The sequence below is a fragment of the Hibiscus syriacus genome, unplaced genomic scaffold (genome assembly GCF_006381635.1).
Source record: "Hibiscus syriacus cultivar Baekdansim isolate YM2019G1 unplaced genomic scaffold, ASM638163v2 tig00001713_pilon, whole genome shotgun sequence".
Classification (NCBI taxonomy): domain Eukaryota; kingdom Viridiplantae; phylum Streptophyta; class Magnoliopsida; order Malvales; family Malvaceae; genus Hibiscus; species Hibiscus syriacus.
Window position 1 is genome coordinate 1,265,267 of NW_024061883.1, and position 15,841 is coordinate 1,281,107.

General features: G+C 33.5%; 1 protein-coding gene and 1 pseudogene across 3 annotated transcripts; one reads left to right on the forward strand and one right to left on the reverse strand.

Moving 5' to 3' along the window:
* The first annotated feature begins 8,923 nt into the window (after positions 1–8,923).
* Positions 8,924–12,627, forward strand: LOC120132200 (annotated as a pseudogene).
* Positions 12,628–13,293: 666 nt separating this feature from the next.
* Positions 13,294–15,828, reverse strand: LOC120132210. Of its 3 annotated transcripts, XM_039149034.1 has the most exons (7): positions 15,726–15,828; positions 14,988–15,106; positions 14,767–14,826; positions 14,637–14,684; positions 14,447–14,500; positions 13,710–13,767; positions 13,294–13,563 (listed from the first exon to the last, which is right to left on the reverse strand). In XM_039149034.1, exons 2-7 carry the CDS (start codon positions 15,033–15,035, stop codon positions 13,520–13,522), a joined length of 312 nt encoding a protein of 103 aa, XP_039004965.1. In that variant the 5' UTR covers positions 15,036–15,106; positions 15,726–15,828; the 3' UTR covers positions 13,294–13,519. The 3 variants fall into 3 exon arrangements, 2 of the variants coding, with proteins under 2 accessions (XP_039004965.1, XP_039004956.1); XR_005516983.1 differs by lacking the exon at positions 15,726–15,828 and having other exon boundaries at positions 13,346–13,585; positions 13,638–13,767; positions 14,949–15,088; XM_039149025.1 differs by lacking the exon at positions 15,726–15,828 and having other exon boundaries at positions 13,346–13,563; positions 14,949–15,088.
* Between the last annotated feature and the right edge of the window lie 13 nt (positions 15,829–15,841).

A 15,841-nucleotide genomic window follows, 5' to 3' on the forward strand; every position in this document is an offset into this window, starting at 1 on the left:
TAATTTATGTCCTATAACAACAACCAAGAGATATAGATACTGCCCTTCAATAAAAAAAAGATATAGATACTGATTTTTTTAATACATCCAATAAAACAGCTAAACAGCTTCAATCCACTAAGCTACCAAATCAACATGAGGGATCTCCATAATAGCTTCGTTGCACTCTTCTGGTGGCGCTTGGAAGATCGTCATACCATAAGGAATAGACCACGCTAAATTCGTCAAGGTGTCTGTTACTGAATTACACTCACGTGGAACATAAGAAAAAGATAAAACCCAATCCCTCTCACAAAGTTCGAAAATTTTCGGCAACAGAGATGAAGCACCCCTCAGTCTCAGATCCTTAGAGACCAAAGCAAGAGCCTCCTTACTATCCGTCTACACTTTTATCATTCGTATCCCCAATATTCCCCATATCTCTTGCAACTTGCTGCACCTCCAAAACACCCCATAACTGTTGTACAGCACCCAACAGCTTTGGCAAAGCCCGACACCCAGTTCCCCATGTGATCCCTAATAATGCCCCGCACGTAGCTAAACCAGACTCCGTAAGGTCAAAATTTTAAAAATGAACTATGATGAAACTTATATTTTATGTCTACATATATATAAATATGTCAAATTTTAATAATCAAATTGATAATGTATATTATGTATTTTTTTTGTTTTGAATTTATAAATTTTGACTTCTAAATAGAGTATCAATAATTTATACAAGTGGATGGTTATAATTTGATAACATAATTACTCTAGGATTAATGTTTATTGTTCATCTTAACTATGTAAATACAAGAGGATAGATGAAGAATTATATAATTTAGAGAAAAAAAATATTAACCAGCTTTAACACCCAAAAATTTAATTATACTAAAATAATGAGAATTTATGGCCTTTTTTATACTCAAATAATGAGAATTTATGGACTAAGTTAGAAATAGACGTAAGCTAAGAGTCATAATGGTAATGTCTATAAAGTTTGGTGACCTCAGTGCTAATTTACCCATTTATTTGCCTAGGACAAAAATATGTGGTTTGCGTATGAAAAGAATTGAAAGCATATTCTGTAAAGGCAAGGCAACCCAACCCAACCCATGCCTCTACCATTAGACTAGGACACTATTATCTCTTTACAAAGTGTTAAATATATATAATTTTAAGGCTACTTAGGTAAATTGGAAATTCCTAGAACCCATACTCAGAAAATTTTCAGGTTTCATTTAGATAAACCTTTTTGACTTCAAAGTTCTTCACCGTTGATTGTTTTATCGGTCGTTCGTGATATACACTACTACCGTCGTTGTGACCATCGTCGTCCCTCGATCAAAGCCCAGTCGTCCACTCATCGTGAAGTATCGTCGTTTGCTATAGAAATCACTTTGAAGGTCCATTGGAATAAACTAAGCTTTCTCTTCTATTTTTAGTCATTTCATCGTAAAATGGCTGGCAATGGTCAACACCACCAGCATCATCAGCTTCGAAGCGTCGCTGAGCGTCGTTCGGTGATTTCAATTTCATTGTCACTATCGTCGTTTCAAGTAGGGGTTGTTGCCTGCCTAGAGGATTCTAGAGAACCGATCGAACCGGTCTAAACCAGTTGGATCGATCTAGACCATTTGAGCCGAGCCACATGGAGTGAGCCAAGTTGTTTTGCCAAGCCGGGCCATTTAAACGAGTCATTGACTATTGTTGGTCGTTAATCGTCGCTGATCGCCCATTGAATTTTTCTAGGACCACCTATCCTGATATTTTTCTACGTCCTAAATTCATTTTTGGGTCCATTTTGCCAAATTCGAACCCGATAAGATTTGTTTAGCATTTTATCTTCAAATTTGATCCAATTTTTATGTTTAAGATCTATTATTGATGCGATTTGTTTTGGTATGTATCTGAGATATTATTGGACATTGAATCCAAATCTGAGGGCAATTGAATGAAGTCAAAATGGTCAACCAATGTAGCTCAGAAATTGATGTAATACTCTATTACCTTTTGTATGCTTTATGAAACTCGTTGATAATTGATAAACGCATGAATGGAAAATTTTGGGCATGTGCTTATCGATGCTTATTCTGAAACTAGTACTGAATATGGTAAATTAGTTCAAACTCAGTTGACTCGTGTAAAGAACTAGAATACTAATAAGAAATGAATTCAAGTTCAGTGATTAATCACTAAATCAATTAACCTCAGGATCTTTACATTTCGGTTATTTTCATTAAAGCTTTTAATGAAATGTTAAAAAAATATTTTTAAGGTTACTTTGATAGATTGGAAATCCCTAAAACACATACCCAGAAAATTCACAGCTTTTATTTACATAAACCTTTTGACCCCAAAGTTCTTCACTGTCGATCGTCTTTTCGACTGTACGTGGTATGCACCACACCGCCATTGTGACCATTTTTGTCCCTCGATCAAAGCCAAATCATCCTCTCATTGTGAAGTATCGTCATTTACTATAGAAATCACTTTCAAGGTTCGTCGAAAAAACTAAAATTTCCCTTCGATTTTTCATTGTTTCATCGTCAATCGGCCACCAACATCATCAGCTTCAGAGCGTCGTTGAGCATTGATCGGTGGTTTTAGCTTCATCGTCGCCATCACCGTCGCGAGTGGTGGAAGAGGAAACCCTCTGGTTGTTCTTGAAAATGCACCCCTAATATTTTTCATTGTAAACCGAGCATGAGATCTATCTTAAAACCATGAAAATCATAATTCTGGAATTCTTGGTGGTCGTCTAGCCACCGTAGGCCGCCTCACGTTCCCCACGCATCATCCCTCTTGCGTGGGGGTTATCGCCTGCCTAGAGGGTTTTAAAGAACCGGTCTAAACCGATTGGATCGATATGAACCATTTGAGTCAAATCATATGGGTGAGCGAGTCAAGCTGAGCCGTTTAACCGAGTTGAGTTGTTTAGTCGAGCCGAGCCATTTAGTTAAGCTGAGTCATTTAGCCTAGCTGAATCGTTGAGCCCAACTATAATTATGATCATGATTCAAGCACACACACATATATATATATATTAATTAAAATAAAGGGTAAATTACATCGTTCCTCACTGAACTTTGTTATTTCTTCTATTTTACTCGTCGTACTTTTAATTTTTTCTATTTTGCTCACTGAGCTTTATATATTGGATCATTTTTCTCATTCTTTCGTTAACTCTCTAACGGTGTGATGATGTGGCACAAGCATCAAAACGATGTCATTTTGAAAACTCAAATATACATAAAAAGTGACACCGTTTCGAATCCTCTTGTTTCTCCCTATTATTATCTACTTTGCAAATAAGGTAATAGGTTGTTGTCGCCAGCCACCACATCATTTTTCATTCTGACCATCATCTACGTTGTTGATGGTGGACGTTTGGTCTCAAAATTCATGGGTCGGTTCGTCTCGACCCCCTGAGTCCAAATCTAGTGGTTGTTTCACCGAAAATGTAACACCCATCTCCCATATACCTTTCCATACACGAGATATGGATGTAACATCACTTTTTAAAACATTTTGTCATTTGAAAACCCATAAAATTTCATTTCAATTTTAACAACCACAAAGTATGACATTCATAAAAGCAAAATACTAAAACAATCATTTTAAATACATTACAAAATATTTACTTTAGTTCCATCACATGCCAACTAAGTTTTCAAATAAATAAGATTGTAACGTTACTGATGAGTCAACCTTTAATTGTTGAAAGTTGTTACTGCTGCACTCATTACTCGACAAAATCTTGATTGTTCTACGCGTGAAATCAACACACGTTAAGTATTTACTTAGTGAGACATAATACTATAAAGATATCACAATTTATACATAAGTATTTTATGACTATTGAATGATGAATTAAATTTCATAATCCATAAGGACCATATAAGCCTTTCTCAATTAAACCATAATTCTTTCATACAATTATCAAAATTATTCTTAGTAGGCCCAGCATACTTATCTTTCTGTATAATTTCCCCCATTATTCTTTATTTGCCCTGTGTACATTAAATGAGAAAAATACTATACATTATTGCAACAAAGTGCCAATTGATTATGTATCTTTATAATCACCATGGGCGGCACCTTAAATAATGTTAACACACCATTTTGTATTTTCATTTGGGGCATCCTTTCATGCCCATTATGCATTGTTTTTGTTTTCCTTTATGACATCCATTCATACCAATTATGCATTGTTGTACATTATATATATATGGCATCCTTTATACCACTTATGTATCGATTATATCAAAATGCATTATAATTCCTTTGGTCTTTTACCCAAAGGCATTTAGCCTTTCATCTAACTTGCGTGATTAACACTTTTCTGCCAAATGCACAGCTAGGCCATTAATATTTTACTCAAAGGTATTTAACCTTTCATCTAACTGGCATAATTGATTCGTTTCTATCAAATGCACAGCTAGGCCATTAATCTTTTACTCAAAGGTATTTAACCTTTCATCTAACTGGCATAATTGACACCTTTCTGCCAAATGCACAGCTAGGCCATTAATATTTTACTCAAAGGTATTTAACCTTTCATCTAACTGGCATAATTGACACCTTTCTGTCAAATACACAGCTAGGCCATTAATCTTTTACTCAAAGGTATTTAACCTTTCATCAAACTGGCATAATTGACACATTTCTGTCAAATGCACAACTAGGCCATTAATCTTTTACTCAAAGGTATTTAACCTTTCATCTAACTGGCATAATTGACACCTTTCTGCCAAATGCATAGCTAGGTCATTAATCTTTTACTCAAAGGTATTTAACCTTTCATCTAACTGGCACAATTGACACCTTTCTACCAAATGCACAGCTAGGCCATTAATCTTTTACTCAAAGGTATTTAACCTTTAATTTAACTGGCATAATTGATACATTTCTGTCAAATGCACAGCTAAACCATTAATCTTTTACTCAAAGGTATTTAACCTTTCATCTAACTGTCATAATTGACACCTTTCTGCCAAATGCACGGCTAGTCCTTTAATCTTTTACTGAAAGGTATTTAACCTTTCATCTAACTAGCATAATTGACACATTTCTGCCAAATGCACAGCTAGGCCATTAATCTTTTACTCATAGGTATTTAACCTTTCATCTAACTGGCATAATTGACACCTTTTTGCCAAATGCACAACTAGGCCATTAATCTTTTATTTTAGAACAGATCTTACTCTAATAATTATTCATATTATCAATTAACTATTTAATTTCATTATAAATTCTATAGTTTAAACATGTAGTGCCAAAACAGTCATTCCCCAAACATTTCTATAATTTACATAGGTTACACACTGCAATACGGAAATTCATAAACTTATTATGAATTTCTTAGTTTTTGAACTAATTCTTATCATCCATAAGGATTAGAAGTCCCTATTATTGAAACCAAACTTCTTTCATACTATTATAATAAACTTCCTTAGTATGTCCAACATACATTTCTTTCTTATACATTTTTCTTTTCATTTTTCTTTAGTAATTATTCGTTAATTTCATTTATGACATCATTTCATGCCTTAATGCATCCTCTCATGCATTTCATTTATGGCATCCTTTCATGCCTTAATGCATCATTTCATGCATTTTTAGTTATGAATTCGGTTTAGAGCAGTTCATACTCTAAAACTCATTCATAATACTCTTTCCATACACATAATGATAACATAGTCAATACTATAAAACATACATAAATTTAAACATTCTAATTTGAATCTTCTTCATCTCAAATAATTATAATTAGGTATTCACCTGGATTTTCTCGCTATTATATCCAAAACGCAAAGTTGATTACTCAGGTACTTTGCCTTTGCCTTTTGTTTTGCTTGACTCGGGAGCTTGATTTTGATCTACTCAAGCATCCATAAAGACACATATAATATCAATTGATAGTATATTTCCTAACAATTATACTTAAACATTACTCAAGAGTACATATTATTATATTTTCCATAACAATCTTAGCTTATCTTCACATTTTGACTCAATAGTTTCGAACCCCTACCATGGTATCGATACTACTATACTACTATACTATGGTACCAATACTCCATCACGGTACCGATATCATTTCTGCATTCTATTAACAATGGTATCAATACCATCCTCATAGTATCAATACCCCCTCTTGGTATCGATACTACTCAGCGGATTCTATTGATTTTAAGCCTATAGTATCGGTATTGTTCTATCAGTAGCGATACCCTTACCCAAATTTTACATTTTTCAGCCCGAAACTTAAGGAAATTTGGTCAAATTTCCTTATGTTTACCCCCAACAATACTATTAAACTCTTCTCTACTTATCCCAACTAACTTTCCTTCATTTAGATTTTTAAAACATTTAAAATCTCTCAAGCTCACTTGAATCTAAGAGTCACATCATATTTTCTAACTTGTTTTTAAAATCATTCAATGCTTCTAATCTTTTATTTACTTCATTGACAAGTCAAATCTACTAGTAAACATCAATAAACACTCATATCATAACATATCATTACAAAACTCATTTCCTTAAATCTCCCACATCTTTTAGGTTTGATCCTATTTAGTCATTCCTTAAACCTCTATAATATTCAATGCTTCAAAGACCAACCAAAAATGGAAGAAGAAACTATCCAAATAAAACCTCACCTTTGCTATGAGGGAGAGCTTTTCCACGGGAAAAAAGAGAAAAGAGATAGCTTACTTTCCTCTTTTTACCCCTTTTAAATCCCTAATAGGGATATATTTTAATTTTAATTTCCCTCTTAAAAGACCAAAGTACCCTCTTTATTCATCTTTCTATACATTTTAGTTCAAAACACTATTCCAAATCATTTTCTCATCTTTTAGCATTTATTCAAATAAATCCCCAAATTTGAAATCTTTTCAATAAAGTCCCTTATCCAATATTTGGGGTATTACAGGAAATGTCCTAAAATCCATGAATCTCGATTTAAATGTCTCAACTTCCTCACTTTCGATCTTCAATTTGTGGACTTCAAAGCAAATTCTGACAAAATAGAGGTCGGATTCAGACTCAAGGTGTCGAGGCGAAGCGATCCATGCAATTTGGGACCGAAAAGCCACTATCTACGACGGTCAACAGTGGCATCCGATCACCTTATATAGTTAGGTGAGCAAAATAGGAATGAGAGTAAAGTTTGATGAGAAACAATGTAATTTACCCTTTATATTTTCAATTATTTTATATTAAATAATAAAAAAAATGGCACGTCATCACACCTTAGAGAGTTAACGGAATAGTGACAAAATGATTCAATATGTAAAATTCAGTGAGCGAAATAGAAAATTTGAAAATAAGATGAGTAAAATTTAGTGAGGAACGATTTAATTTCCCTAAAATAAAATATCTCTTATTTGAATCGAGCATATGCAAAAAATGCTACATTCGTTTATTGGAACAATAGCATGTCTAATTAAACTTCAAATTCATACAAAACATAATCCACAACAATATAGGGATCAAATTGAATTGTATACAGTCAAAAACTTAAATAAATTAATCATTAATTAATATAAATATTGATATTGGGCATATGGTCGATATTTTTGACTTGACATTGATACTAAACTAATTATCAATATCAAATTGGAGTTCGGCTTTTTTTTTTTTAAATAAATAAAACAATACTTAAATATTGATACTTGATTTATAGTATCGAAGTTAATACTATGATATGAATTTCGATATCTGGCCCATGATATTGTTACTTATTTTAAGTTTGAAGTTTTAAAAATTTCGATTTTAAAATAAGATATCAATACCTTTATTATGGTATCGATTTCCTAATATCAATATATATATATATATATATATATATATATTAAAATTTTAATTGTCTTTAAACTTATTCAAATCATTCTCAAACCAAGTGCAGCCTACATGAGCATGTTTCATACATAATTTGTAACTTATCGAATTCATCAAATTCAATAGTTGAAGAAAGTATTATTCTCCCTTTATATTTTAAGCTCGAACAGCTGCGTTTATCAGGTGTATGGTTGCTATAACTAAAAATATCTTAAACATATACTACATTGTAATCACATCAAATTTTATTTATGGGCACCAAAAACAAGAGAAGCAAGTTTTGTATCATCATAATGTGTCAACTTTCATATTAATTGTGTCATTGTAAAAGAATGTGTATATCATGTGAATTAACTCAAACATGGAAATTTATATGAACATGCATATTTAGTCATTTAAGCATAATACCATCAACCATACTAGTATCCATGTACAAACCAACTATGATAGTACTAACTCATTGATGCTAATTTTTTTATGTACACGTCACTATTAAAAGGGAAAAGTATCTTAGTGTGCCTTTTCAATCAGTAATCCCCTGTTTAGAACTCGAATTTGTACATAAAAAATAAATTACACACTAAATGACTCGTAATTTAGTGTTTCCAAAATATACATAATAATGATACTATTATATCGTAACTTAAAAATATACATACATTTATTATATTGATTATAAAGATATAAATTTCGAAGATAATATAGAGATGAATTACAATTAAATCCGATCTCAATTTGAATTAAGTTTCAGTCTAAGGTGAAAAGTCTGATCTAATATAATATTATAATTAAATATTATATATTTAACAATAATTATAATAATGATTTTTATTTATTTATTTTCACTTGGGTACATATTTTAACGAAGCGCTTTTTTTCTCATATTAGGAGCAAGGGTTTAATGGTCATTTTCTATTTAGGTTAAACCCCCAAATGACTGAGAATTTGGACAGATCAGGATTGTGGAATGAAATTTTGTGAGTTTTCTGTTCTTTCTTAACCGTTTCCTTCTGTTTTTCTTCTGCTCTCTAATCTTTCTATTTCTTCTAGCTTTCTCTGTTAGTTTTTCTGCTATTTTCTTTAGTTTTCTGTTTGAACCGTTACATTTTTTTCTTGGATTCCTATCTTTTCTTGATTGCCTTTGTCGACGGTGGATTTCTGGAGACTCGAAGTTTCTGTAATCTCTTGACTCGTAATAGATGGAATCGACCCCCATTGTTGAACGTGTTCGCTTCTAAGAAAAACGATTAGAATCATCTGATTCTCTGAACTCTTAGGGCTTTGTATAAAAATTATATATTACAAATTCGATTTCGTTTGATAATAATGGCAGTTATGACTTCAATTCGACAGATTAGCCGGCAATTTACATTCTCTGTCAAAAGGTTTGCTCTATTTTATTTTGAGTTTTAATTTAGTTTCATGCATTCTGAGAAATATGTGAATTTAATGGAAATTTTTTTATTACTTATTTTTATTTTTGCCTTAATCTTGCTCATTTTTATTATGTTTTCTTTTAATTTTTCAGTTTTTTTTTTCATATGATTTTGTGAATATTTATATTTAGTGTTAGATAATTTGAATGCCAAGTTTTCATGAGATTTGCTGCAATTCAGAGGCGGAAGAGAGGATTTTGAAACTACTCCTATAACAACAATCAATAGATATAGAAGATGGACTATAATGAAACATGTAGTTTGTGTCTGCTAAGGAAAATAAATGTCTCTACTCTCTAGTAGCATATATTTTTCTCAAATAGATATTGTGAGCTCTAATCTGTCAAAATTGACAGATTATTTTTCCTTTTATTGCAGGGATTATTTACTCAAGTTCTGTTGTTTTATCCAAAATGAGTCCTTTTGGTCTAGACAATGCCTTAATTGCGTCACATTTGCAAACCAGAGAAGCTACAGTGTTATGAGGGATTCATTACATGCACCATATGTAGCCTTTCCTTTTGATTTTTCGTTGCTGGTGAAGCCGAACGTATTTCAGCATCACAACATTCTTTGCAAATGGTTGCATGCAAGATATTTGAGTAATGCATCAATTGAGCTAAAGACGGATGAGAATGTTATCAGGTTTTCTCTTCATAAGCCACCGGGTAGATATCTTTATACAAACAGAAAAAGAAAAATGTCTAAAAGGGCAAAAGTCAATGAACTGCGTTTCTATCGTTTAAAGGCTAAAAAGAAGATGAATTCACCAAATCCCGAAGTTAGGATTAGATATAAACTCGAAAAGGTCAGATAGCTTCTCATTTTAACTATAGTTTACATTTTGGTTAACTTTTTGTGGACGTGAGCTTTCTTAGTAGTCACTAGTACAAGGGAATGTTGTGATTGTAATGCCTAGCATGTGGAGATTTTTTTTTTCAATCTGAGTTTAATTTTCTGATTTTTTTCCCTAAAAGCCATTAATTTGATTGTTATCTTTGTAAATACATCAGGCCAAAAGAAAAGAAGCATGGTTGGTTGAAAAACTGAGAAAATTCGAGATTCCCAAGGCCCCAGCTGAAGCATATGATCCTGAAATTTTAACTGAGGAAGAGAAACACTATCTAAAGCGTACTGGCGAGAAGAAAAAGAATTATGTTCAAGTTGGGAGAAGAGGAGTATTCGGAGGTGTTGTTCTCAATATGCACCTGCATTGGAAGAAACATGAAACTGTGAAGGTCACTTGCAAGCCTTGTAAACCAGGACAGGTTCAGGAATATGCTGAAGAACTTGCTCGACTTAGCAAAGGCATTGTGATTGACATCAAGCCTAACAATTCTATAATTTTTTACCGAGGAAAGAATTATGTGCAGCCGAAAACTATGTCTCGGCAGATACCCTATCTAAAAGCAAAGTAATAGTTCTCGGCTTTCTTTAATAATTTGTTTGTTGCTTTATCAGAAGTTTTCTAAAGATTCCTCTTTTAGAGTTAGTTGGTGGTGTTCTGAGTGATTTCTGTTGTTCCCTTTCATCTGTGCTTGCATCGGTGCATGGAGCTCTTATGTTTCCTAATGCGTGCAAACAGTTAATTAGTCTTTTATTTGAATGCATGATGTCAATATAATATTAGCTTTTCCTGTTTGAATATTTCAGGCTTTGGAAAAATACAAGTACGAACAATCCCTTGATCATACAAGTGAATTCATTGAGAAGTTGGAGAAAGAGCTGGAAGAGTATCTTGAGCATAAAGCTCGGTACAAGAAAGCCAAAGAGAGTGAACCACAGGATTTGCAGTAAGTATGTTACAGCATCCCACAAAAAAATTGTCGCATTTCAGTTTCCGTAGAGTGTCCTTATGATTGGATTTTGACTTTTGGTTCCAAATAGTTTTATGTTGCTGCTGTTATATGTGCATTGGCATCTATATGGTTCACTGTATGTGTTTTATTTGGCATCTATAATTCTCGATTATATATATTAGTGAAGGAAAACATGTCGACTATGACCGGTGCCTAATATTTGTTATAATATTCCGTTTTTCTCATTTGCTTTAATTTAAAGAGGCCGGGTTTAGATTATATCTACCTGTTAATTGTTTAATTTAGTTGATACATTTGACACATATTGCATGCCAATAAAGAGGCCGGGTAGAGCGCAAGGCTCTTAACCTTGTGGTCGTGGGATCTAGTCCACGGTGGGCAATTCATAATTCTGACTGCCGGAGGTCTTCTATAGAAGCTGCTCTCAACCTGGCGTTGGGAGCCTACTATCCTATCTCCCCCTCACCCCATTACATATGGGAATAGGGTCAGCTAATTAATGAATCTTTTTATTCAGCTCAATGCCTTTCCCCACCTTTGATCAAAGTTTTGTCTATTTTGATGCAGGACAATAATGGTTACAACTCACCTTTAAGTGGATGATATGATTGTGTTTTATTTGGCTCATATGGTCAACACATTTCTCATGCCATAAGCATTTGGTCAACTACATAAAATGCATATGAAACTCCAGGCATGAACTATGAATTGTTTAGCTTCATCTTCCATTGCCCCTTCAATTGCTCTTGCACATTGATTGGGGAAGCTGCCATTTGCGTAAGTGCTCTGCTTTAGATGTTCCAAATAATCCCATTCCTGCCATGGGTATGGAAAAGATGGCACTTGGACATCCATCCGGCAACCATCCCCTCTACTCCAGCATGTACACATTTTATACAAAAGAATCAGTTCGATGGCAATATGTATGCTTTTGTGATGCTTTCACTGACCTTGCCAGCCAAAACAGATACGAAATTTTAAGAAGTTTTTCTTTGATAAACATATATGCAGCTTTTCCATCTTGAGAAATTGCCATCCATGGTGATCAAGGATTTGTTCATGCTTTTGATATTTTCAAGTGAATGCAGGGTTGGAGTACTTATGTCTTGGGTGAAATGTATTGTTATATAATGGCCTTTTTACTTGCAGCACTTAAATTGACATCTTTATATCTGGCTGTGGACCTTTGGAACACTTTGGGAGAGACTATCTGGATCTCTAGCATAGTTTTAGGGGGTGATCACAATAACTCAGCGTGAGGTGACAGTTCCAGGTCTAGGAAGCAGTGTAGAGGTTTATCTTGGTCTGTCACAAATTTGTTCTCATGTATATTTTCTTTGTTTTCAGTCCATAATTCTACGTTATTAGACTCCGGGTCTATCTTTTCAAACAATTGTAGTGAGAATGTAACATGATTCGGGTATCTAGTACGCTGGGGCTTAACACGGGTAGGACCAGGATTGTCGGATTGAGATCTAGGGTAGACTCGTCCTAGTGGAGTTACAATCCCAAGCTTTGATGCAATCTTGACAAATTTACTTTCAGGCAATGCCTCACCAGCACAATAATTATATTTTACTACTGAAATAAGTTTTCTAATTGATACGACAACAATTATATAATCATACTTCATTACAACAATATTCTATTGCACAACTTCAATCTTAGACTCTTACTTTTAGAAATTTAAGATTCATATGAGTAATGAAACTTTAAATGTTTTAGACGTTAAGTTTATGGGATTTGAATTTTTTAGCTTGTTTTTATTAAAAACATATTTCAAGTTTTTTCTATTTTTTGAACTTTTAATAAATTTTTATAATTTAAAAAAAATACATGATAACATCATCATTAATACGTGATACAATCATATACTAACAACACATCATCAAAAGCTTAACATTGTTAATAGAAAATACTAAAACAGTTAATGCAATTAAAATTCAAATACCAACATGGGAGCAAAAATTCTTTAAATACCAACTTGAAAGATGTTTAGTTCAAATACCACTTTTGGTGCAAAAGTCTTTAAGTACCAACTTTGGAAGGTGCCTAGTTCAGGTACCAAATATATAATAAAACTATTTAGAATATTATTATACAAGGAAACCAAATTAAAAAAAACGTACCATTTAAAATGTTATGTAAATGAAATGACTGGCTCACTTTCGATAGAAAAACCTAAAATAGAAGCAAACGATTTGAATAACATGAAGAATATTGTTCCATGTTGGAAAAACCTTGGAACAACAGACTTTTCAGTTCCCACAACTCTCAAACTGCATAAATGTTGTAACTTGTCGAACTTAACTAAAATCGGAACATCTTTCACCGAGTTTTATTCATGGAAACAGTTGAAAACTATTCATTACCAATCATCTAGGTATTTGAATAACAATCAATAGTCCTCACAAGATCGGAAGATTAAGGGCAGTTTCATTCATTGGCAGTCCCACCCTCTGGTTGAGCACTCCCTTCATCTACATGATGGCATGATTAATAGAATTTGATTTAAGCACCAAAAAAGAAAGAAAAAAAAGGAACGTTGATGCAGAAAAAAAAAGGAACGTTGATGCAATAAGAACATTAATCACTAGGAGTTTGCTATGTCAATAACTCGGCATACCTTCACCGTCTGATGGAGCACAAGGCGACTTCCTATATCGTGTTTGTTGTTGTGTGGGCTGAAAACAGAGCAAAAATAATCATAGGCAGCATAAGAGTACTAAACAATAGTGTGAAAAGACATTAACTCGCAGAACAAGAAGATGGACTTAATATAAGTTATCATCGGTACACTTCCAGAACACACATCGGGAAAAGAATGAACGGGAAGAAAAGGTAATCTATGAGTCCATTACCAACATACCATCCTCAAACCCTTTTATTTTTCTATCTCCTAAAAGTGAAGGGTTTGAAATTACAAACTTCATTACAACATTATTCTGGATATATCATATAACAGTTCTAGTCACTTTGAAACAATTATGAGGCCTATGAGTGACCAAATTAAAGAGGCTGACTAAAATACATCAGATTGATTTTAACTTGGGACCAGTTAGAGAATCCTAAACATGTGGACCAAATTGCTTTAAGCTTTCCTTGAACAAACCCATCTTCCAGCACTAGCCACTGGGTTTCTCTCCCCTAATCATAGGCATTCACTACAAATCTTAAAATGCATGCTTTCGGTGTAAATCCAGGGTATCTCCAAGCCACATTGGACTTAGAACCTTTCTTCCTCTAGTCATACCTGTGTGGGATACACTTGTATTTGATACTTACACCTGAGTCCAAGTAACATAACTTTGGACTAATCACAGTCAGGCCTTTAGTCACATAACTTTGGCATAGAATTAATACCTGCAATTTGGGACGGAGGGCTTGAAGTGGTCCTTTGGGCTTGTCAACACCTTGCTGTTAGCATCCAAAAAATCAAATGATATTAAAAACTTCAGTTTAATCTGGAATCATTAGCATTGCTTAGCTAAAATAACAAAACCACAGTAGAAAAAGGTCAGATTCATAGGGGGAGTGGGAATCATTAAAGTGCCTTTCCAAGTGCCCAATCAGCAGAATCAAAATAGGCACGTTCATGGTCCTGAGATAAAAAACGGAAAACATAAATGAGAAATTGCACAAGCCAGAGAAAACCAAAACTTTTCAATTTTCCAAGAAATTACCTTAGATATGAGTGGCGGTTTCTTGGGCATAATCCCTCCATATTTTTTCTTCATAGCTGCCTAAAATAGATACATAAAGAAATAAGTAAATCATTGCAACTATAGAACTCTTCAGAAAATATGTAATCCAGTACATGGCTTAGATATTTGATCAATCAACATTCCACAATGAAGAACAGAACCTCCACTTCAGATGGTGGTGGCACAGAATGTTCAGGCACCTGTGCAACATTGTCATCTACTTGTTTCTGCTCATTGGCATCCTCCATGCCTGAGATTAGCTACTTGTAACCACCCAACCAATAGCACCTACGGTGGCACACAAATAATCTGCATAAAACTTAAGTAATGCTAAACCTTAGCCAGATTGCAGGCACCAGCATAAAAGAATAGAAAAAACACTTATTCGGTTGTTCTCATTAAATAAATGAGGTTTCCAGTGTAGAATAAAAATTATGAAATCTTCACAAACCTGAGGAAAGCATCGTCCAGAAGACTATGATGCAAGTAAATACAGCTCCAAGAGAATATCCATATCTACTTAATACCAATTATTATCATAACCAAAAAGGTATTGGGCAACTCCTAGTGCATGAGCACCGAATAATGATTAAAGGAGTTCGACACAGAAATTCATATTCAAAGGGGGGAAAACCCTTCAAATCCATAAAATGCATACATATACATATTGATAACAAATACAAAGCATTAAATTTAATTAATTTGACGCACCTAAAAGGAGATCCTTACTTGAGCTAGAAAATTTAATTAAGAACCTATGAAACCCATACCTATCAGTTAATCAAACCAAAATATATTCTCTAACTAATTAAAAACAAGCCTAAATTAAAAAAAAACCTAGGTGCTAATAATAATTGTTTTACAAATAATCAGCGAATAAATGAGAACAAATTCGTATTAAAAGGAAAGAACAGGGGAAATTGAAAAAGACTGGGTACCTAAAATATTGAGCTCTCTGCGGAGATCGGAAATTCAAAGGGAAAATTTTGAAATTGGCGTTTAAGATGTGAAATACTCTGTTGGCGTTGTTGAAATTTGTGGTATTGTTTATATT